At 44.7% G+C, this 16,066-nt stretch overlaps 1 protein-coding gene across 1 annotated transcript; it reads right to left on the reverse strand.

Annotated features, from left to right (window-relative positions):
• Positions 1-1,531: 1,531 nt before the first annotated feature.
• APOA5 (apolipoprotein A5) lies at positions 1,532-3,282 on the reverse strand (the record flags this gene model as incomplete). Its single annotated transcript, XM_079929316.1, has 3 exons — positions 1,532-2,483; positions 3,009-3,120; positions 3,234-3,282. 3 exons carry the CDS (start codon positions 3,280-3,282, stop codon positions 1,532-1,534), a joined length of 1,113 nt encoding a protein of 370 aa, XP_079785442.1.
• Between the last annotated feature and the right edge of the window lie 12,784 nt (positions 3,283-16,066).

The following is a 16,066-nucleotide window of genomic DNA, read 5'->3' on the forward strand; positions in this document are numbered from 1 at the left end:
TGCTGCCCTGGATGTTCTAAGGGTACTGGACTGGGTGTGTTTACCCTTTCCTCTCTCCTCTTCCCTCCACTTCAGCCACCCCCAATTTTAGACTTCCCAGGGAGCTATGAGGAGTTTGGTTGCCCCCAAGTGAATATGTACATGGGGAATGGGGGTGGGGGTATGAGTTTGAGGGTCCAAGAAGAGGGTCAGTCATAAAAAGAGGGACAGTCAAAGAAGAGGCCATTCAGGGGCTTCCCTGGTGGCGCAGTGGTTGAGAGTCCGCCTGCCGATGCAGGGGACACGGGTTCGTGCCCCGGTCCGGGAAGATCCCACATGCCGCAGGGCGGCTGGGCCCGTGAGCCATGGCCGCTGAACCTGTGTGTCCGGAGCCTGCGCTCCGCAACGGGAGAGGCCACAACAGTGAGAGGGCCACGTACCGCAAAAAAAAATAAAAAGAGGCCATTCAAAATCTGGAACAGCCGGGACAAAGAAGACAGGCCACCTCAGGGGCCTATACCTCATGCACACCGTCCTGTGGTAAGCAGGCTGGTGAACAATGCAGGTGCAGAGGAAGGGTCTCTAACCCAGGCACACCACAGGTGTGACAAACAGCTGTCAGCCCAGCCAGAGCAACACCCCTCCGATACAACTGGATTAGGAAGAGGTCAATGAGAAAGAGTAGCGAGGGATTGAAGGCGGGTGATGGGTGTGCTTTGGGGATAGTGGTGAGGCCACTGCTTTCAGACATAGTCCAAATGAGAGTCACACCAGGCAAATAAGCTTCCATCATAAGCATCTATTTCATTTGTGTCAGAAATCTAGACTTCCGCCTGGGAGTCGGGAGGGAGGGGCCAGAGATGAGGAGGGCACACAGTAGGCTCCCCAGAGAGTTTTAAGTAGCCCTCACAGATTGGAGGGCTCAGTCAGCTGTTTAGATGTAGTGTTATGTAAGGAAATCCAGGCTCTGCTCCCTCCCATCACGACCCACACCATTTGTCTACACCAGCATCAGCCAGCAGGGATATATACACACACACCATCACATGTTCTCTTCATCATATTTTCTGCTCTTTCTCCCTTCTCTTCCCCCAACAGAAGCTGTCATGGCAGTCCTGGGGAGAAAAGAGCTCCTCTCTGTGGACCAGCTCTAGCAGTGGCCACCAGGTGGCCAGAAGTGATCAGAGCCTGGCCCTGGGAAGAAGAGGCACGGGCTTCCAGCACCATGGCAACAGGCTTGCACATAATGACCCTGCACATACAGTGCCTCCTTCCCGCCCTCTCCCGCCACCCCAGAATGGAGCAACTCAGGAGGATTCCCAAATGAGCACGGGAAGCCGGGTTTGCAAAGCCTGGTGAATGTAATGCATCCGGACGGGGGAATTGCAGGTGGCTGGATGGCCTAGGACAACAGCCCTTTGAGTGACCTCAGCTATCCTGTGCAGGGCCCTCCACCCTCTGCCCAAAAGGCCACTGTCAAGGACATAGCTATGTTAGAGGTTCAGATCTTGGGCTCCCCAGACAAGAATCTGGGACGTGGACAAGTAGACTCTCAGGGCTCCCCCAGATGGCCAGGACTATGGTCACGAAGGCTGTAGTTGATGTCTTCCCACAGGTCGTCGAGGCGGGCCTGCAGCTCGCTCCGGGCCTTGCCTCGGTCCCCTTGTAGGAATTCTGGAGCGAAGGCGCTGTGGCCTGGCGGAGGTGGCGCCAGCTGCTGCTGGATCTGCTTGGTCTCTTGGTCAATGGCACGGGTGAAGGCGGCAATCTGCAGGAAGGTGTCTTGGCGGAAAGCCTGGAGTCGTTGGCGCACCTCCTGAGACAGCACCTGTGGGTCCGGCTGGGCCTCTTCCTCTGCACCGTCAGCACCGGCGCCAGCAAAGGCGCTGAGCTCTTCACGCAGCTGGTCGAGGTTCTGCTGGATGCGCGTGTGCAGGGCCTTGGCCTTGAGCGTGAGCTTGCGCGAGAGCACCTGCACGCAGCGGCTGAGGCGCGCCGGGCTGGCGGCCGCATGCGGCGCCACGCTGCGGTGCAGCTCCTGCACGTGGTGCCCGATGCCGGTCACCAGGCGCTCCGCGTACGGGTGGAAGAGCTCCTTCACGCGGCCAGTGTGGTTTGCCACGTGGTCCTGCAGCTCCTGCAGCAGGCTCCGCGCCTCTTCCACGCCCCCCAGCAGCTGGGCCTTGGTGCCCTCTCCGACCACGCGCAGCTGCTCCTGCAGCTCCTGCACGCGCAGGGCCACCTGCTCCATCAGCTCCACCGTGTAGGGCTGCAGCTGCCGCCGCAACCCCTCCAGGTTCCAGCCCACGCGCTCGTGCACCTCGGCCATGTAGGGCTCCAGACGCTCCCTCACTTCCTCCAGCTCCTCCTGCAGCTGCTGCCGCATGCCCACCGGGTCGTGTGGGAGCCCGGGAGGCTCCCTCCCCTGCCCATTCAAAGGGCCCAGCTTTTCCAGGAAGTTGTTCATATTGCTGACGTCTGGCTCAAGTCTGTCTTTCAGGCTCCTGGGGAAGGAGACAGACAATCAGGCCATCAGACTGCTAGCACACTCATCTCCTTTGCCCCAAGGATGTCACTCACTGATCCTATGGAGAAACCAAGGATGCAGGGCGGTGGCCCCAAAGCCGGGTCTCCAGTACTAACCCAAGCCAACCATGACTCCTCCCACAGGAAGTACAAACACATGGCATACGCATATCCAGGTGAACACTTCCCAATTCCTTGTGCACGGAGGCACCTGGCCTCTCACATAATCCTTTCGTTCTGGAGGCTGCAATGGGGGGGCCCTCTCCCCTGCTCCCTGGTCCCACGCCTCAGAGGGCATGGAGGCAGCAGCTAAAGAGAGATCAAAGGCGGAGGCTGCCGGCAGGGGCTGCTGAACAGCCCAGGAAGGCCAGGATAGAGGGCAGAGCTAGCACCGCTCTGTTCTCTTCCCAGGGAGGACCACAGGTTGAGCAATCAGGCACTGCGTCATCCCACCCTCTGGGTGTCTTCTCCCTTTGACCGCCCCCCTTGCCCTGGCCACTCACGTGGGCTCCCGTGCCAGCTTCTGCTGCTGGATCTGCTCCACCCTGCCTTTGTCCGTGCTGCTCTGGCTGAAGTAGTCCCAGAAGCCTTTCCGTGCCTGGGTGATTGAAAGCACTGTGGAGAGGGAGCAGGTGAACAGGGGATGGGTTTCCTCCCCCAGGGTGGACGGACCCCTCAGTCCAGCCTCCACCCACTCCTCCACAGTGAAGTCAGGGTTGGAGACCCACCTGAGAGGAGGGCCAGAGCCCAGGTCAGAACTGCAGCCATACTTGCCATGATGTTCTCTGAGAAGAAAGGTGAATGGAGGCCTGGTGAGAGTGAAGAAGCAAAGAAGGGACACCTCCCATGGGACTTGCCCCAAATCTGTTAACCCTCCCCTGGGTGTAGGGAGCTCAGAGCTACCAGGGCTTAAGAGGACTGACCTAGTTGAATGTGGCTGGGAGGGAAAGGGTGTCTTCCTGGGATGGGTTGGGGGGCTCCTTTTTCACCTCATCACATCATATAGAGTTTGTGGAGCTCAAACTGCTTTGTAAAGGTTCCCCCCCGACCCCACTCCGCCCAGGAGACCCCAGGAGCAGCTCCCTCAGCCACTTCTGCCACCACTCCCCTGCTCACCTATTCCTGCCCCCATTTCATGGCTGGGAAAACTGAGGTATCCCAGGGGTGGGGGAAGAAGCTACTCTGCCGAAGTGCTCTAAGAGGAGGTCCTTAATTCTTAGTTCCCACCCACAGCTCTCTGCTCAGTCCCCTCCCTTAGGACTCCGACCCACATCCCTCTGCCCTGGCTGCTCACCTGCTCGGTTCTGGGCACAGAGAGCAGACATTCTGCTTTATAGTCCAGGGCCTGGGCCTCTGGCAACAATTGCTCTGAGTAAATACCACGTGGAAGTTCAAAGAAGGATGACCTCAGCTGCCTCCCAGTGCTTACCTCCTGCCCTTTCCTGGTACCCAGGGGGTTAATGAGTACCCTAGTAACTGGATGCTGCCCCAGTAGAAAAGCGCTTCCTGGAAAGTTTTACAAGGAGTGGGCCTGAACTCCTCACCCAGTTCCCCCAAACTCCTTGACTTCCAACCTTCCTGTGGACCTACTGGCTGACCCACCAATAGAGACAAGCCTGTTTGTCTGCTGAGGGCCCGGCTCTTACTCAACTGCCCAGAAGCACTGTGCCCCAGCCAGACAGGGACAGTGTCCAGCTGCCTGAACCTGAGCAGCCCTTGACACCTCCACCACGGGCTACTCAGGCAGCCTGGGAAGAGCCAGCATTTATAGGGTTGAAGACCCACCCACCTTCCAATTTATGAAATAATCCTGGAACAAGCTGGGGAAGTTTGATGGGGTGAAGATGACATCATGAGAGGCATCTGGGCCAGGGACATGGGGCCCAAAGAATGGGAGCAAGAGGAGGATTCTCCCCATGGGGAAAGGCTGAACTCCACCCACAGGGCCTCTGAGGAGGAGAAGCCAAAAAGCCCAGACTTCCTCTGATGATACGCCCACTCCATATACTTAAACACACACATTCATAAACTCCTGGTTTTTGCTTCTAAATGTATCTTGAATCGATCTTCTCCCCTCCATTTCCACCACTGGTCATTTTACCACACCACTGTCTCTCACCTTGATCACATTTGTAGCCCCCAGCATGTTTCCCTGCCATGGTCCTCCCTATTCAGTCCGTGCTCTGCTGTGGCTGTCCCAACCCACTTCTGGCCTCATCTCCTGCCGCACAAACCCCTGGCATTCCCTGAGCATACCGCCTCTTTCAGGACCCTAAGCCTTTGTACCTGCCGTTCCCTCTATTTGAAATATTCCTTGGTGAACTTATATTCATTTTTTTTTCAGATTTAGTTTGTATTAGTTAAGATTTGGCTTAGCTGCAAATGATGGGGAAAAAAAAAGGAGAAAGAGAATAGCTTAAACAAAATGGAATTCTATATCTCTCTTAGGTAAACATAGGCCAATCAAGGCTCCTTCTGTCTTGTTGTACTATCATCCTCAGCAAAAGGCTCATGTCCAAGTTTCAGCTGCTTCAGCTCCAGCCATCAAGTCTACCTCCCAGCCAGCAGAAAGAAGGACATGTACCCTTCCTTTAAAGACACATCCCAGAAATGGTTCTTACCACTTTTACTGACATCCCATTGGTCAGAACATAGTCACATGGCTACACTTAGCTGAAAAGGAGAATGGGAAATGTAGTCTTTATTCTGGATGGCTGTATTCCCAGCTGGGAAAGAGCTATATTATTCAGGAAGAAGAGAAGAATGGATTTGGGAGGACCTGAGTAGGCTCCGCTGCACAGCTCCAGTATCACTCTAAATGCCTTCTCTGCCCTCACACTTCTCTGGAGACAGACGATTCCATATTAACCATAGAACATTTTGTATATTCCTGGAGTATCACACTTATTATCCTGCAGTGCAATGATTCATTGACATATGTGGGAGCTCTCTGAGTGCAGGGACTTTGTCTAATTCATCTCCATGTCCCCCTATTATGTTTGCCACAGCACATATTAAATGACTTGTCCATCATTACACAGTAAGAGGTGCAGCCAGAATTGGAACCCAGGTAGCTAAGGCCAGCATGGGATGGGACAGAAAGGGTAAAGAGACCACAATCAGGTCATGAAAAGCTGTGTGCAAGCAGTCACTGAAGGGTATATGATGGAAAGATCACTCTGGAGGGCAGCAAGACAGAAGGTGAGGAGACTGCTCAGAGGCTGTTTGAGCAACCTGAGAGATGATGAAGACTCTGAACTAAGGCATAACAATGAGGATTGGTAGGAGAGAATATATTTGAAGGATACTGAAGTGGTGAACTGATAGTACCTGCTGACTGGTTGGATGAAGGAGGTGAAGGAGAGGGAGGAAACCAGATGTTTCCCAGGTTCCTGGGCAAGTATGTAGATGATTGCATAACTTGTGTCCATCAACAGATGAATGGATAAACAAAATATGGTATACACATATATACAATAGAATATTTTTTCATCTTAAAAAGGAATGAATTCTGATACATACTACAAAAATGGATGAATCTTGATGACATTATGTAAGTGAAATAAGCCAGACACAAAAGGACACATCTTGTATGATTCCACTTACATGTGGTACCTAGAATAGCCAAATTCAGAGACAGAAAGTAGATTAGAGGTTACCAGGAGCTGGAGGAGGGAGGGATGAAGAGATAAATTGTTTAATAATACAGAGTATCTGTCTGGGAAGAAGAAAAAGGTCTAGAGGTGGATCGAGGTGACGGCTGTATAACAGTGTGAACGTACTTAATGCCACTGAACTGTGCACTTAAAAATGATAATTTTATGTTATGCATATTTTACCACAATATTTTTAAATAGCATTTCTGGTACCCTGATGGTTTTCTGCTGAGCCTATGCTATAAAATATAGCTGCACTGGATTTTCTGTGAATCGTCATCATCACCACTCCTTCTAATGTCTTTTCTGGGATGCAGAGGAGACACCTGGAACCATATTTCCCAGAATCCCCTTCTCTCTATGGGCCTAGGTTAGAGTCAGCGGGGTGAGATGGAAGAGGAGAGACCGTTATTCTTCATTGGTTGTTGCAGGCAGATGCGTAGCCAGACTTGGGGTTTAAAGCAGCTTCTGGGTGACTTTCTTAAGAATCACACTCGTTGGTTTTGCAAACTAAGATAATTAGATGAGCTTCCCATTTGTAGCCACTTACAAGTGAACTTTTGAGAATCACTCCTTCAAGTGCAAGCTGAGATGGTCACTCCTCAAGCCCTTCCAACAGTTTACAAAACTGTAATTTTCTACATTACAGCCTTTCACACTTGAAAAATATAGAGTGGCTTCTGTTTTTCTGACTGAACTTAGATTAATACAATAGGTAGATGCAACACACACCCATTCTTCCCTATTTGATGATACAGTTTTAGTTTTTAAAATGTTTGGGTTGGTTGGAGGTATTTGTATATGGGTATGTGTTAAGTGCTTTGTGTGTGGAATCATTTTAAATCATTGTAGGCAGAGTGACACTTCACCCTAAATACTTCAACATACATCTCCTAAGAATAAGGACACTTTGACATAAACAGAATACCACTATCACACCTATGAATATTAACATAATTCTTTACTATCATCTAATATATACCATATATTCAAATTTTCCCAATTCTCCCAAAATGCCTTTAATAGCTGTTTTCTCTCTCTTTTTTCCTTTTTAAATTCAGGATCCAACACATTTCATGGGGTTGTTATGCCTCTGTTGTCTCTTTACATTTAGAACAGTATTCCCCAACCCTTGACATTGACTTTTTTTGAAGAGTCCAGATAAGATGTCTTGGAAAGTGATCTGAATTGGACTAGTCATTTCCTCACCATTAGATTCAGGTTAAACATTTTTGTTCAAGTCTTTGGATTCAAAAACCAGTCCCCTGAAAGCTCTTACTTACAGAAGAAATCAGCTAATACATGTAACTGGAATGATGTAATTTTTAAAAATCACTATTTTGCAACCCTCAGGGAATATTTGATTCAGGCAAGGTTCATCAATGAATGCTAAAACCATTAAATGAAAAATTATTGAGGAAAGGGATGCTCGCATGCCTTCAAACTATCTCCCCACAAATTACTTATAAATCACCAAACTTTACTTTTGCAATGGAGAAATCTGGTGGTTGATTTTAACCAAGTGATCAAACTTAACATCACCAAACAGTGGAACAACCTGATATTTTGTACCTCCAGATATAATGCAATAAGAAGGGTCACCTCTGAAGTGTCTTGAACCTGATTATTTCCACAGAACTTGTTTAAGCTTCCCTGTCTTCACTGTCTCCCTGTTGTGTAGAATCATAGTATTCACAGACAGCCGAATTTTTAGAAGAGAGTTAACCATCTGTTTTTGTTTTTGTTGTTGTTTTTTGATCCGAGAATTGCCAACATAATCTGACTGTAGAGTAAAAAGAATTTTAAAATGTATATTTATAAAGATTAAAAGGTACCTTGCTCTTTAACGCTCTGTAGCAGCAGTTTTACTGTAAACACATGTATTAAACAAGTATACGGATCTCAAATAAGAACTCAGTGTGAACCGAATGGGAAGACCTCCTAGACAGTCTTTCTCTTGTGACCTGTTCTTCAGAGGAACAATAGTGACTTCTCATTGTATATAGTGTATAAAATGTGCTGCAGGTTGCCCTCCTTCAGCGTACTCTGCCAAGATCTCAAGTGTAAGCTGTGATGCAGCAGTCTCCGCTCAGTGTGGCATCAGTTCCTGGATTCCCTTTCAGAACACACCAGGGACATAGAATATAATCATAATATAATAACTGCTCTTTATGGATCCATTCTACTTTGCTTATATTTCTATCACCAAGTCCTAATGGAAGTCCATTTCTTAAAAAACAATTTACATCTCAAATACAATTCAAAAGGAAAGGTATTTATGCTAACACAGCATTAAAATAGCCAGACAAGTTAAGCACTGACCCGCGGGATCGTTTCTTTGTTTGTCTTGAACGACAATCTATTTGCATTATTTGTCAAAAAGAAAAAGAATTAAATAGGACATCTAGAAGTGAAATATATTGTCATTAAATTAAAAAAAAAAACCTCAGCTACAATTGGAAAGAGAATTAGTAAACTGGAAGGTTGATCTGAGAAAATCACCCAGAAAGAATCATAGAAATAGAGAAAGAAAATATGAAATGGAAGTTAACAGACAAGTGAACAGAATAGGAAAGTCCAATATATCCTACCAGGATTTCTGCAAAGAGACACTTCAGGCAATATTCAAAAGATGATGGCTGAGAAATTTTGAAAATTGAATAAAGCTGTGACATGAATCGTCAGTTTTAGGAAGCATCCTGAGTCTTGAGTAGGATTAAAATTAAAACAAATGCAAATCAAGACACATTATAGTGAATCTGCAGAACATTGAAGACAGAGTATCTTAAAATCAACCAAAGAGAAAAGACTAATGATCTACAAATAAAAATTATTAAACTGACAGCTGGCTTATCAGCAATATATCTTCAAAAGACTGAAGGTAAATTAATGGCCAACCAAGAATCATACTCAGGTAAACTATTATTCAAGAGTAACAAGTTAATTTCAGAGAAGGACTGAGAGAGTTTATCACTTACAGATCCTCACTGAAAAACTACTAAGGATCTGAAATGGAAACAAACCCAGAGGGGAGTGGGATACAAATAACATGGAAGCAACAAACAATGAAATTAGTAAATGTTTAGGTAAATTAAAACAGCAGGGACTTCCCTGGGGGCGCAGTGGTTGGGAATCCACCTGCCAGTGTGGGGGACACAGGTTCGATCCCTGGTCCGCGAAGATCCCACATGTGGCAGAACAGCTGGGCCCGTGCACCACAACTACTGAGCCTGCGCTCTAGAGCCCGCGAGCCACAACTACTGAGCCCACACACCTAGAGCTTGTGCTCCGCAACAAGAGAAGCCACCACAATGAGAAGCCTGTGCACCACAAAGAAGAGTATCTGCTTCTTTGCAGATACTTTCTTTCTCTAGCTGCTTCCCTGCTCACTGCAGCTAGAGAAAGCCCATATGCAGCAACGAAGACCCAACGCAGCCAAAAAAAAAAAAAAAAAAGCATTGGTGATTTTACATGTATTTATGTAAATGTGTGTATATATATATTTAAATATCCATATATTTAACCCATATGAGATTAGTTTTTTATAACTAAAATTGGTCAAATATTGGCAATTTCATATAGTTCAACCTAACATGAAACATTTTTACATGTAGTTTAATCTGTCTTAGTCACTGCTGTATTTCCGACACTCAGAACGCTGCTTGTCACATGGCAGGGGCCTCAATGAAAATTACTGATGAAGGGATTGCTTTAGAGAAGGTGTTGTAAACAACGAGGAACGAAAATATTATTGACTAGACCAAAATCACGTGGAGAATGGGAAAGGAGAGGTCAAGGTGAAAGCATGCGGCAGTCTTTACATTAGTCAGGAGGAAGATAAGAATATTGATTATCTTTAGACTTTAAGTCAAGTGGGAGGATTAAAATTTCAGGGGTAACGCATTAAAGAAACAACGAATACATAACTTTCAAACCAGCAAATGGGAAAAAGAGACTAAAGAACGTCAGATTGACTTCTAGTAAAGGCTGGTGGATTGACTGTGTGCATCAGCCTCTGCTCTTTTCTGAAATCCCAATAAAATGACATTAAAGTGCACTTAAAAAAACGCATAAACCCACAAAGAGAATAGGAGACAAAAGAAATTTTGGAAGCTGGAAAGCTTCTAGATAGTCAAACAATAGTAACTAAACACACCTGAGAAGATGAATTTTGAAGCAGCAGTGGAGAAAGGCAAGAAACCCCCTGATTGATATTACTGAACTCCCGAAAGCTCAGACATTAGCAGCAACAGATTCTTCTGGAAACATGGGTGGCAGTGGGGCTGAAAATGTGGCACATGGTTGAGAGTCTGTTTGAGAAGCAGATTCCTCTCCAGTTCCGCTCAGCTGGGTTTCTGTCCTTCCCCCAAAGCCAGAGGTTTATTCTCTGGAGAGAGTAAAAGAACAGGTCTCTGGCCTGGGAAAAACAAGATATGGTTGGGGCCAGGGTTCCTGTACTCAGAAATACAGGATTTAAGTAAAATTTTATATATTAAGTTATGAGACTCCGCTTTCCACACACCATCCTTCCTTTCGGCCAAAATGTTGGCCTGTTTGACTTTACCCTCCAGAAAGGAGACTGGAATATTCTCCCTGTGAAATTAGACTAAGCCAGGAAAATAGACCTAAAGAAACACTTTTGTGGGTTTTTGTGGTCAAGATGGTCCACTGTAAAGTGACCCATGGACTCAAGGCTTCACATCAGCTTCGTTTTTTCTTCTAGTTTGCTATGAAATTTTCCAACATACAGAAAAGTTGAAGGAACAGTACAATGATCACCCTAATACTCACCATCTAGGTTCAGTAATTGTTAATATTTTGCCATGTGTGCTTTCTCTATATACATGTATGTATTTTATACGTGTGCCTAACCATTTGAAGTTGCAGAGAGCATGCACTTTTCCTCTAACAACTTTAGCTTGTATGTTCTAAAAAATAAGGACACTCTTCCACAAAACCACAGTACTCTTATCATACTTAGGAAAATTAATAAGAATTCTATAATATCATTGGATATACAGCCCGTGTTCAAATTTCCCCATTCGTCATTTAACAAGCTTTTTATTCGTGCTTTATCATTTTCTCAGTCAAGATCCAATCGAGGTGGGGGGAGGGATAAATTAGGTGTCTGAGATTAACATATATACACTACTATATATGCAATAGATAATCAACAAGGACCTACTGTATAGCACAGGGAACTGTACTCAATATTCTGTAATAACCTATATGGGAAAAGAATCTGAAAAACAATGGATATATGTATATGTATAACTGAATCTGTTTGCTGTACACCTGAAACTAACACAACATTGTAATAAGTCAACTATACTCTAATATAAAATAAAAATTAAATTTTAAAAAAAGGTCCAGTCAACATTTATGCATTGTCCCTTGTTGTTACTAAAGTACTCTTTAGTCTTTACTAAGTTGTTCCTACTTTTTAAAAAATGACGCTAACTATTTGAAAAGACCAAGCCGGTTGTCTTGTAGAATGTGCCATATTCTTAATTTGTCTGATTGTTTCTTTGTAATGTCATTAACCTTGTTTCTCTATCTTCTGTATTTCCCATAAACTGGAATCTAAGTCTAAAGGCTCCGTTATGTTCTGGCTATATTCCTTTAAAGAGGAAGCAGGAACTTCACATTACATCACATCAGGAGAAATGCAGTGTCCAGTTGTCCCGCTGTTAATGATCCTAAGTTTCATCAATTGGCAAGGCAGTGACAAGGAGATCTCTTAGCTGTAAAGACATGCTAGTTACCTTTGTAATTAGCAGGTGATCCCTTGGCTCTCTGTCCTTGGGAACCTGATGAATTTACCACACATTCAAGATCTTTGCCTGAAATTCTTATTTCATTGGGGATTTTCTAATTCTATTATTCCTTCTACATGTTTTAGCTGACATTATTCTGTAAAGAAAAGCTCTCCCTTATCAATGGGGATGAACTACAGTTCTTCCTGAAGCAGCAGCAGGGTAAATGCTTAATTCTTTCCTTTGACCAATTTACAGGAGAAGGAGGTAGTAAAATATTCTCCTCAATGGTGGCAAATTAAATGTTATATGTTTCTTTTGGCTGTCACCATGGACTCGGGGAATTTCTCTTTTTCAATTTTTATGATGATGCACAGTTATTACAAGGCAATATAGCCATGGTTGATGCTCAAACTCTTCCTAATTTGGCCAGTGGGAGCCCCTTCGAGCTGCTCCTGTGTTTTGTTTTTTTTAAAAAGATTTTAAATTTTATTTATTTTTTTTGGCTGCATTGGGTTTTCATTGCTGCGCATGGGCTTTTCTCTAGTTGCGGCGAGGAGGGGCAACTCTTCGTTGTGGTGCACGGGCTTCTCCTTGTGGTGGCTTCTCTTGTTGCAGAGCATGGGCTCTACGCGTGGGTTCCAGGAGTTGTGGCACGAGGGCTCAGAAGTTGTGACACGCGGACTCTAGAGCACAGGCTCAGTAGTTGTGGCACATGGGCTTAGTTGCTCCGCGGCATGTGGGGTCTTCCAGGACCAGGGCTCGAACCTGTGTCCCCTGCATTGGCAGGAGGATTCTTAACCACTGGGCCACTAGGGAAGTCCCTCCTATGTTCTTTTAACACATCCCACTTGTGAGTCAGGGTTCTTTAGAGAAACAGGACCAATAGGATATATATAGATATATAAAGAGATTTATTATGAAGGAGGCTCACACAATTATGGCGACTGAGAAGTCCCACAACCTGCCACCTGCAAGCTGGAAGCCCAGGAAAGCTGGTTCTAGTTCAAAGGCCTGAAAACCAGGGGAGTCAATGGTGTAAGTCTCAGTACAAACCCAAAAGCTCAAGTATTGGGGGCTGATACTGTTAACTCCCAGTCAGAGTCCAAAGGCCTGAGAACAAGAGCTCCAACATACAAGAGCTGGAGAAGATGAATGTTGCAGCTCAAGTAGAGAGACCAAATTTGCCCTTCCTCTGCCTTTTTGTTTTATTCATGCCCTCAAATGATTGGATGATGCCCACCCACGTTGGAGAGGGCAATCTTCTTTACTCAATCCACTGGTAATCTCTTCCAGAGACACCCTCACAGACACATCCAGAAATAATATTTACTAGCTATCTGGGCATTTCTTAGACATCAAGTTGACACTTTGAGTGCTTCCTTGATTTCTGATACAACTAGATTTCCCAAGCTCACCTTGTACTTTGTTTGCCCCAGACCTGGATCTCCAAGGGGCCCTGGTTTGTTTTAGTGGAGAATGGTATTACCAAACCAGGTTCCGATGCTTGGCATTGCCGTTGGGTTGTCTTTGCTTGTAGGCCCTTGCAGTTAACTAAAGGTATGAAATATATGGAAAAAAACCATGATTTCATATAGATATTTCTAATTCAAATTTTAAACTGCAGAATTTTTCTTTTTTTAATTTTTTATTCCTTTTCTCTTATGTATTAATTTGCTTTAACCTACAATACACATAAAATAGTTTCTTTTAGTCTATCGTTTGTCTTTTGACTTTGCTTAGAGTGATTTGATCTTTTGCCCTGAAAAATATTTTTATTTTTGTATAGTCAAATTATAAAGTAATTCACCTATTTTTTCTTAAGTACATGTATGGTTTCATCTTCTCATTTAGATCTCTCATGCATTTGGAGTTTATTCATCTCTCATTTATCTCTCGTGCATTTGGAGTATATGGCATGAGGAATGAATCCAACTTTATCTTTTCCCAAATAGCTATTCAGTTGTTTCTCACATACTAAATGTCCATTTGTTCTTTGGCCTATTTCTGGACTCATCATTCTGTTCTATCGGTTTGTCTCTTCATATGCCACTACCACACTGTTTTACTTTAGAGCTTTATAGTACGTGTATCAGCTCCCTAAGGGTTTCCCCCTTATAAACATAAGCAGACAATCAAGAATCATAGCATAACCAAGGGGGGAAAGTGGCGGGGTAGGGGTGGTGGGATGATGAATTGGGAGATTGGGATTGACATATATACACTAATATGAACAAAATGGATAACTAACAAGAACCTGCTGTATAAAAAAATAAATAAAATAAAATTCAAAATTTCAAAAAAAGGAAAAAAAGAATCATGGCATATCTAAGGAGAGTCTCTCATATGAAAAATGTGGGCCAAAATAAAAAATAGAAAGCAGCAATGTAGAGAAAGAGTCTTTGCAGGGAGAAGAAAAGAAAAAAAGAAAAGTGCAGAGAGATGTAAGAAAAGATATTTTAGGACTTCCCTGGTGGTCCAGTGGTTAAGACTCTGTGCTTCCAGTACAGGGAGTACGGGTTCCATCCCTGGTTGGAGAAGTTTCACATGCCATGCAGTGTGGTAAAAAAAAAAAAAAAAAAAGAAGAAGAAGATATTTTAACCATAAAACAACAATAGGATTTTTCTTTAAATGTCAATATGGATGACCAGAAAAAAAACTCTTGGAAATTAAAAAATATAACAGAAATGAAACTAATCAAAATAAACAAACCAAAACTCAATAGAAGTGTTACAAGATAAAGAAGGTTGATAAAGAGAAGGGAAAATTTAGAAGGTGAGAGAAACAATCCAGGAGGTCTAACATTCAGACAGTAAGAGTTCCAGCAAGAGACAGAATGAGGGAAACCATCAAAGAAATTATTCAGGAAATGAATTTCCAGATTGAAAGGGCCCCTCAAGTACTTTCATGCCTAAGGAAGTGGTTGCAAATAGACCCACACAAAAGCACTTCATCGTGACTTTTCATGACCACAAATGAATCCGTGTACCTCAGATTGGGACTTGAACCCACATGCTGGGACTCAAACCCAGCCAAAACCCACGGTCTTCCAACTGAGGTAACACACCTGGTTTCAGGATTTAATGAAACTCAGATTCTTGATGTCTCATCACAGAAAGAATTCAGTGAGAGAAAAAGCGATAGGTAACAAGTGGATTTATTTAGAGAGAAACACACTCCACAGACAGAGTGGGGGCCATCTCAGAAGGTGAGAAAGACACCAGGGTATGGGGTTGTCAGTTTTTATAGAAGGGGTTAATTTCATAGGCTAATGAGTGGGAGGAGTATTCCAGCTATTTTAGGAAGGGGCGGGGATTTCCAGGAATGGGACCACTGCCCAATTTTGGATCCTTATGGTCGGTCTTGGAACTGTCATGGCACCTGTGGGCGTGTCATTTAGCTTGCTGATGTGAGCCTATACTGAGGCTCAAGGTCTAGTGGAAGTCGACTTGTCCACCATCTTGGACCCATTTGGTTCTAATCACTTTATGTCATGTCCTTGGGTTATGTCATTCTTTCAAAGGTTGTGCCCTGCCTCCTTCCCTCCTGTTTCACAAAGAGAAAGAGAAGATGTTATGGAACCCAAGTTCATGTGCCTGACATACAGGGAGTCCAAACAAACAGAAACATTGGAGTTTGGAGCAGAGAATAGTTTATTGCAAGAGCCAAGCAAGGAGAATGTGCAGCTCATGCTCAGAAACCTTGAAATCCCCAATGGTTTGAGGGTACAAGTTTTTAAAGGCGAAATTTGGGGTGAGGGATGCAGGGTGTATGACTTTCTTCTGATTGGTTGGTTGTGGGGTAACAAGGCTGTGTTCCAGGAATCTTGTGCTCAGCCTGAAGTTACCATCCTCCACCTGGGTGGGAACCCCATTTCTGCAGAAGAACTGAAAGATATGTATGTATATGTATATTCCTTGAGGACAACCAGGACACTGCTTTATCACTGCACCATTGTTTCTTGTCTGCTCCTCCTTTGTTTCAGCAATACCTCCCCTCCCTAATTAGTAACTTTTAAGTCTAACCTTTGGAACTCAGGGAAGGTCTAGGAGGCTGAAGCCTTTTTCCTTCAAACAAGAAACAGGGGACACGGAAAGGATTTGAAGCCAGGAGAGCCCCACAGGGTCCTGCTTCATTTCAGGAAGGCA

The sequence above is a fragment of the Stenella coeruleoalba genome, assembly GCF_951394435.1.
Source record: "Stenella coeruleoalba genome assembly, chromosome: 8".
NCBI lineage: Eukaryota > Metazoa > Chordata > Mammalia > Artiodactyla > Delphinidae > Stenella > Stenella coeruleoalba.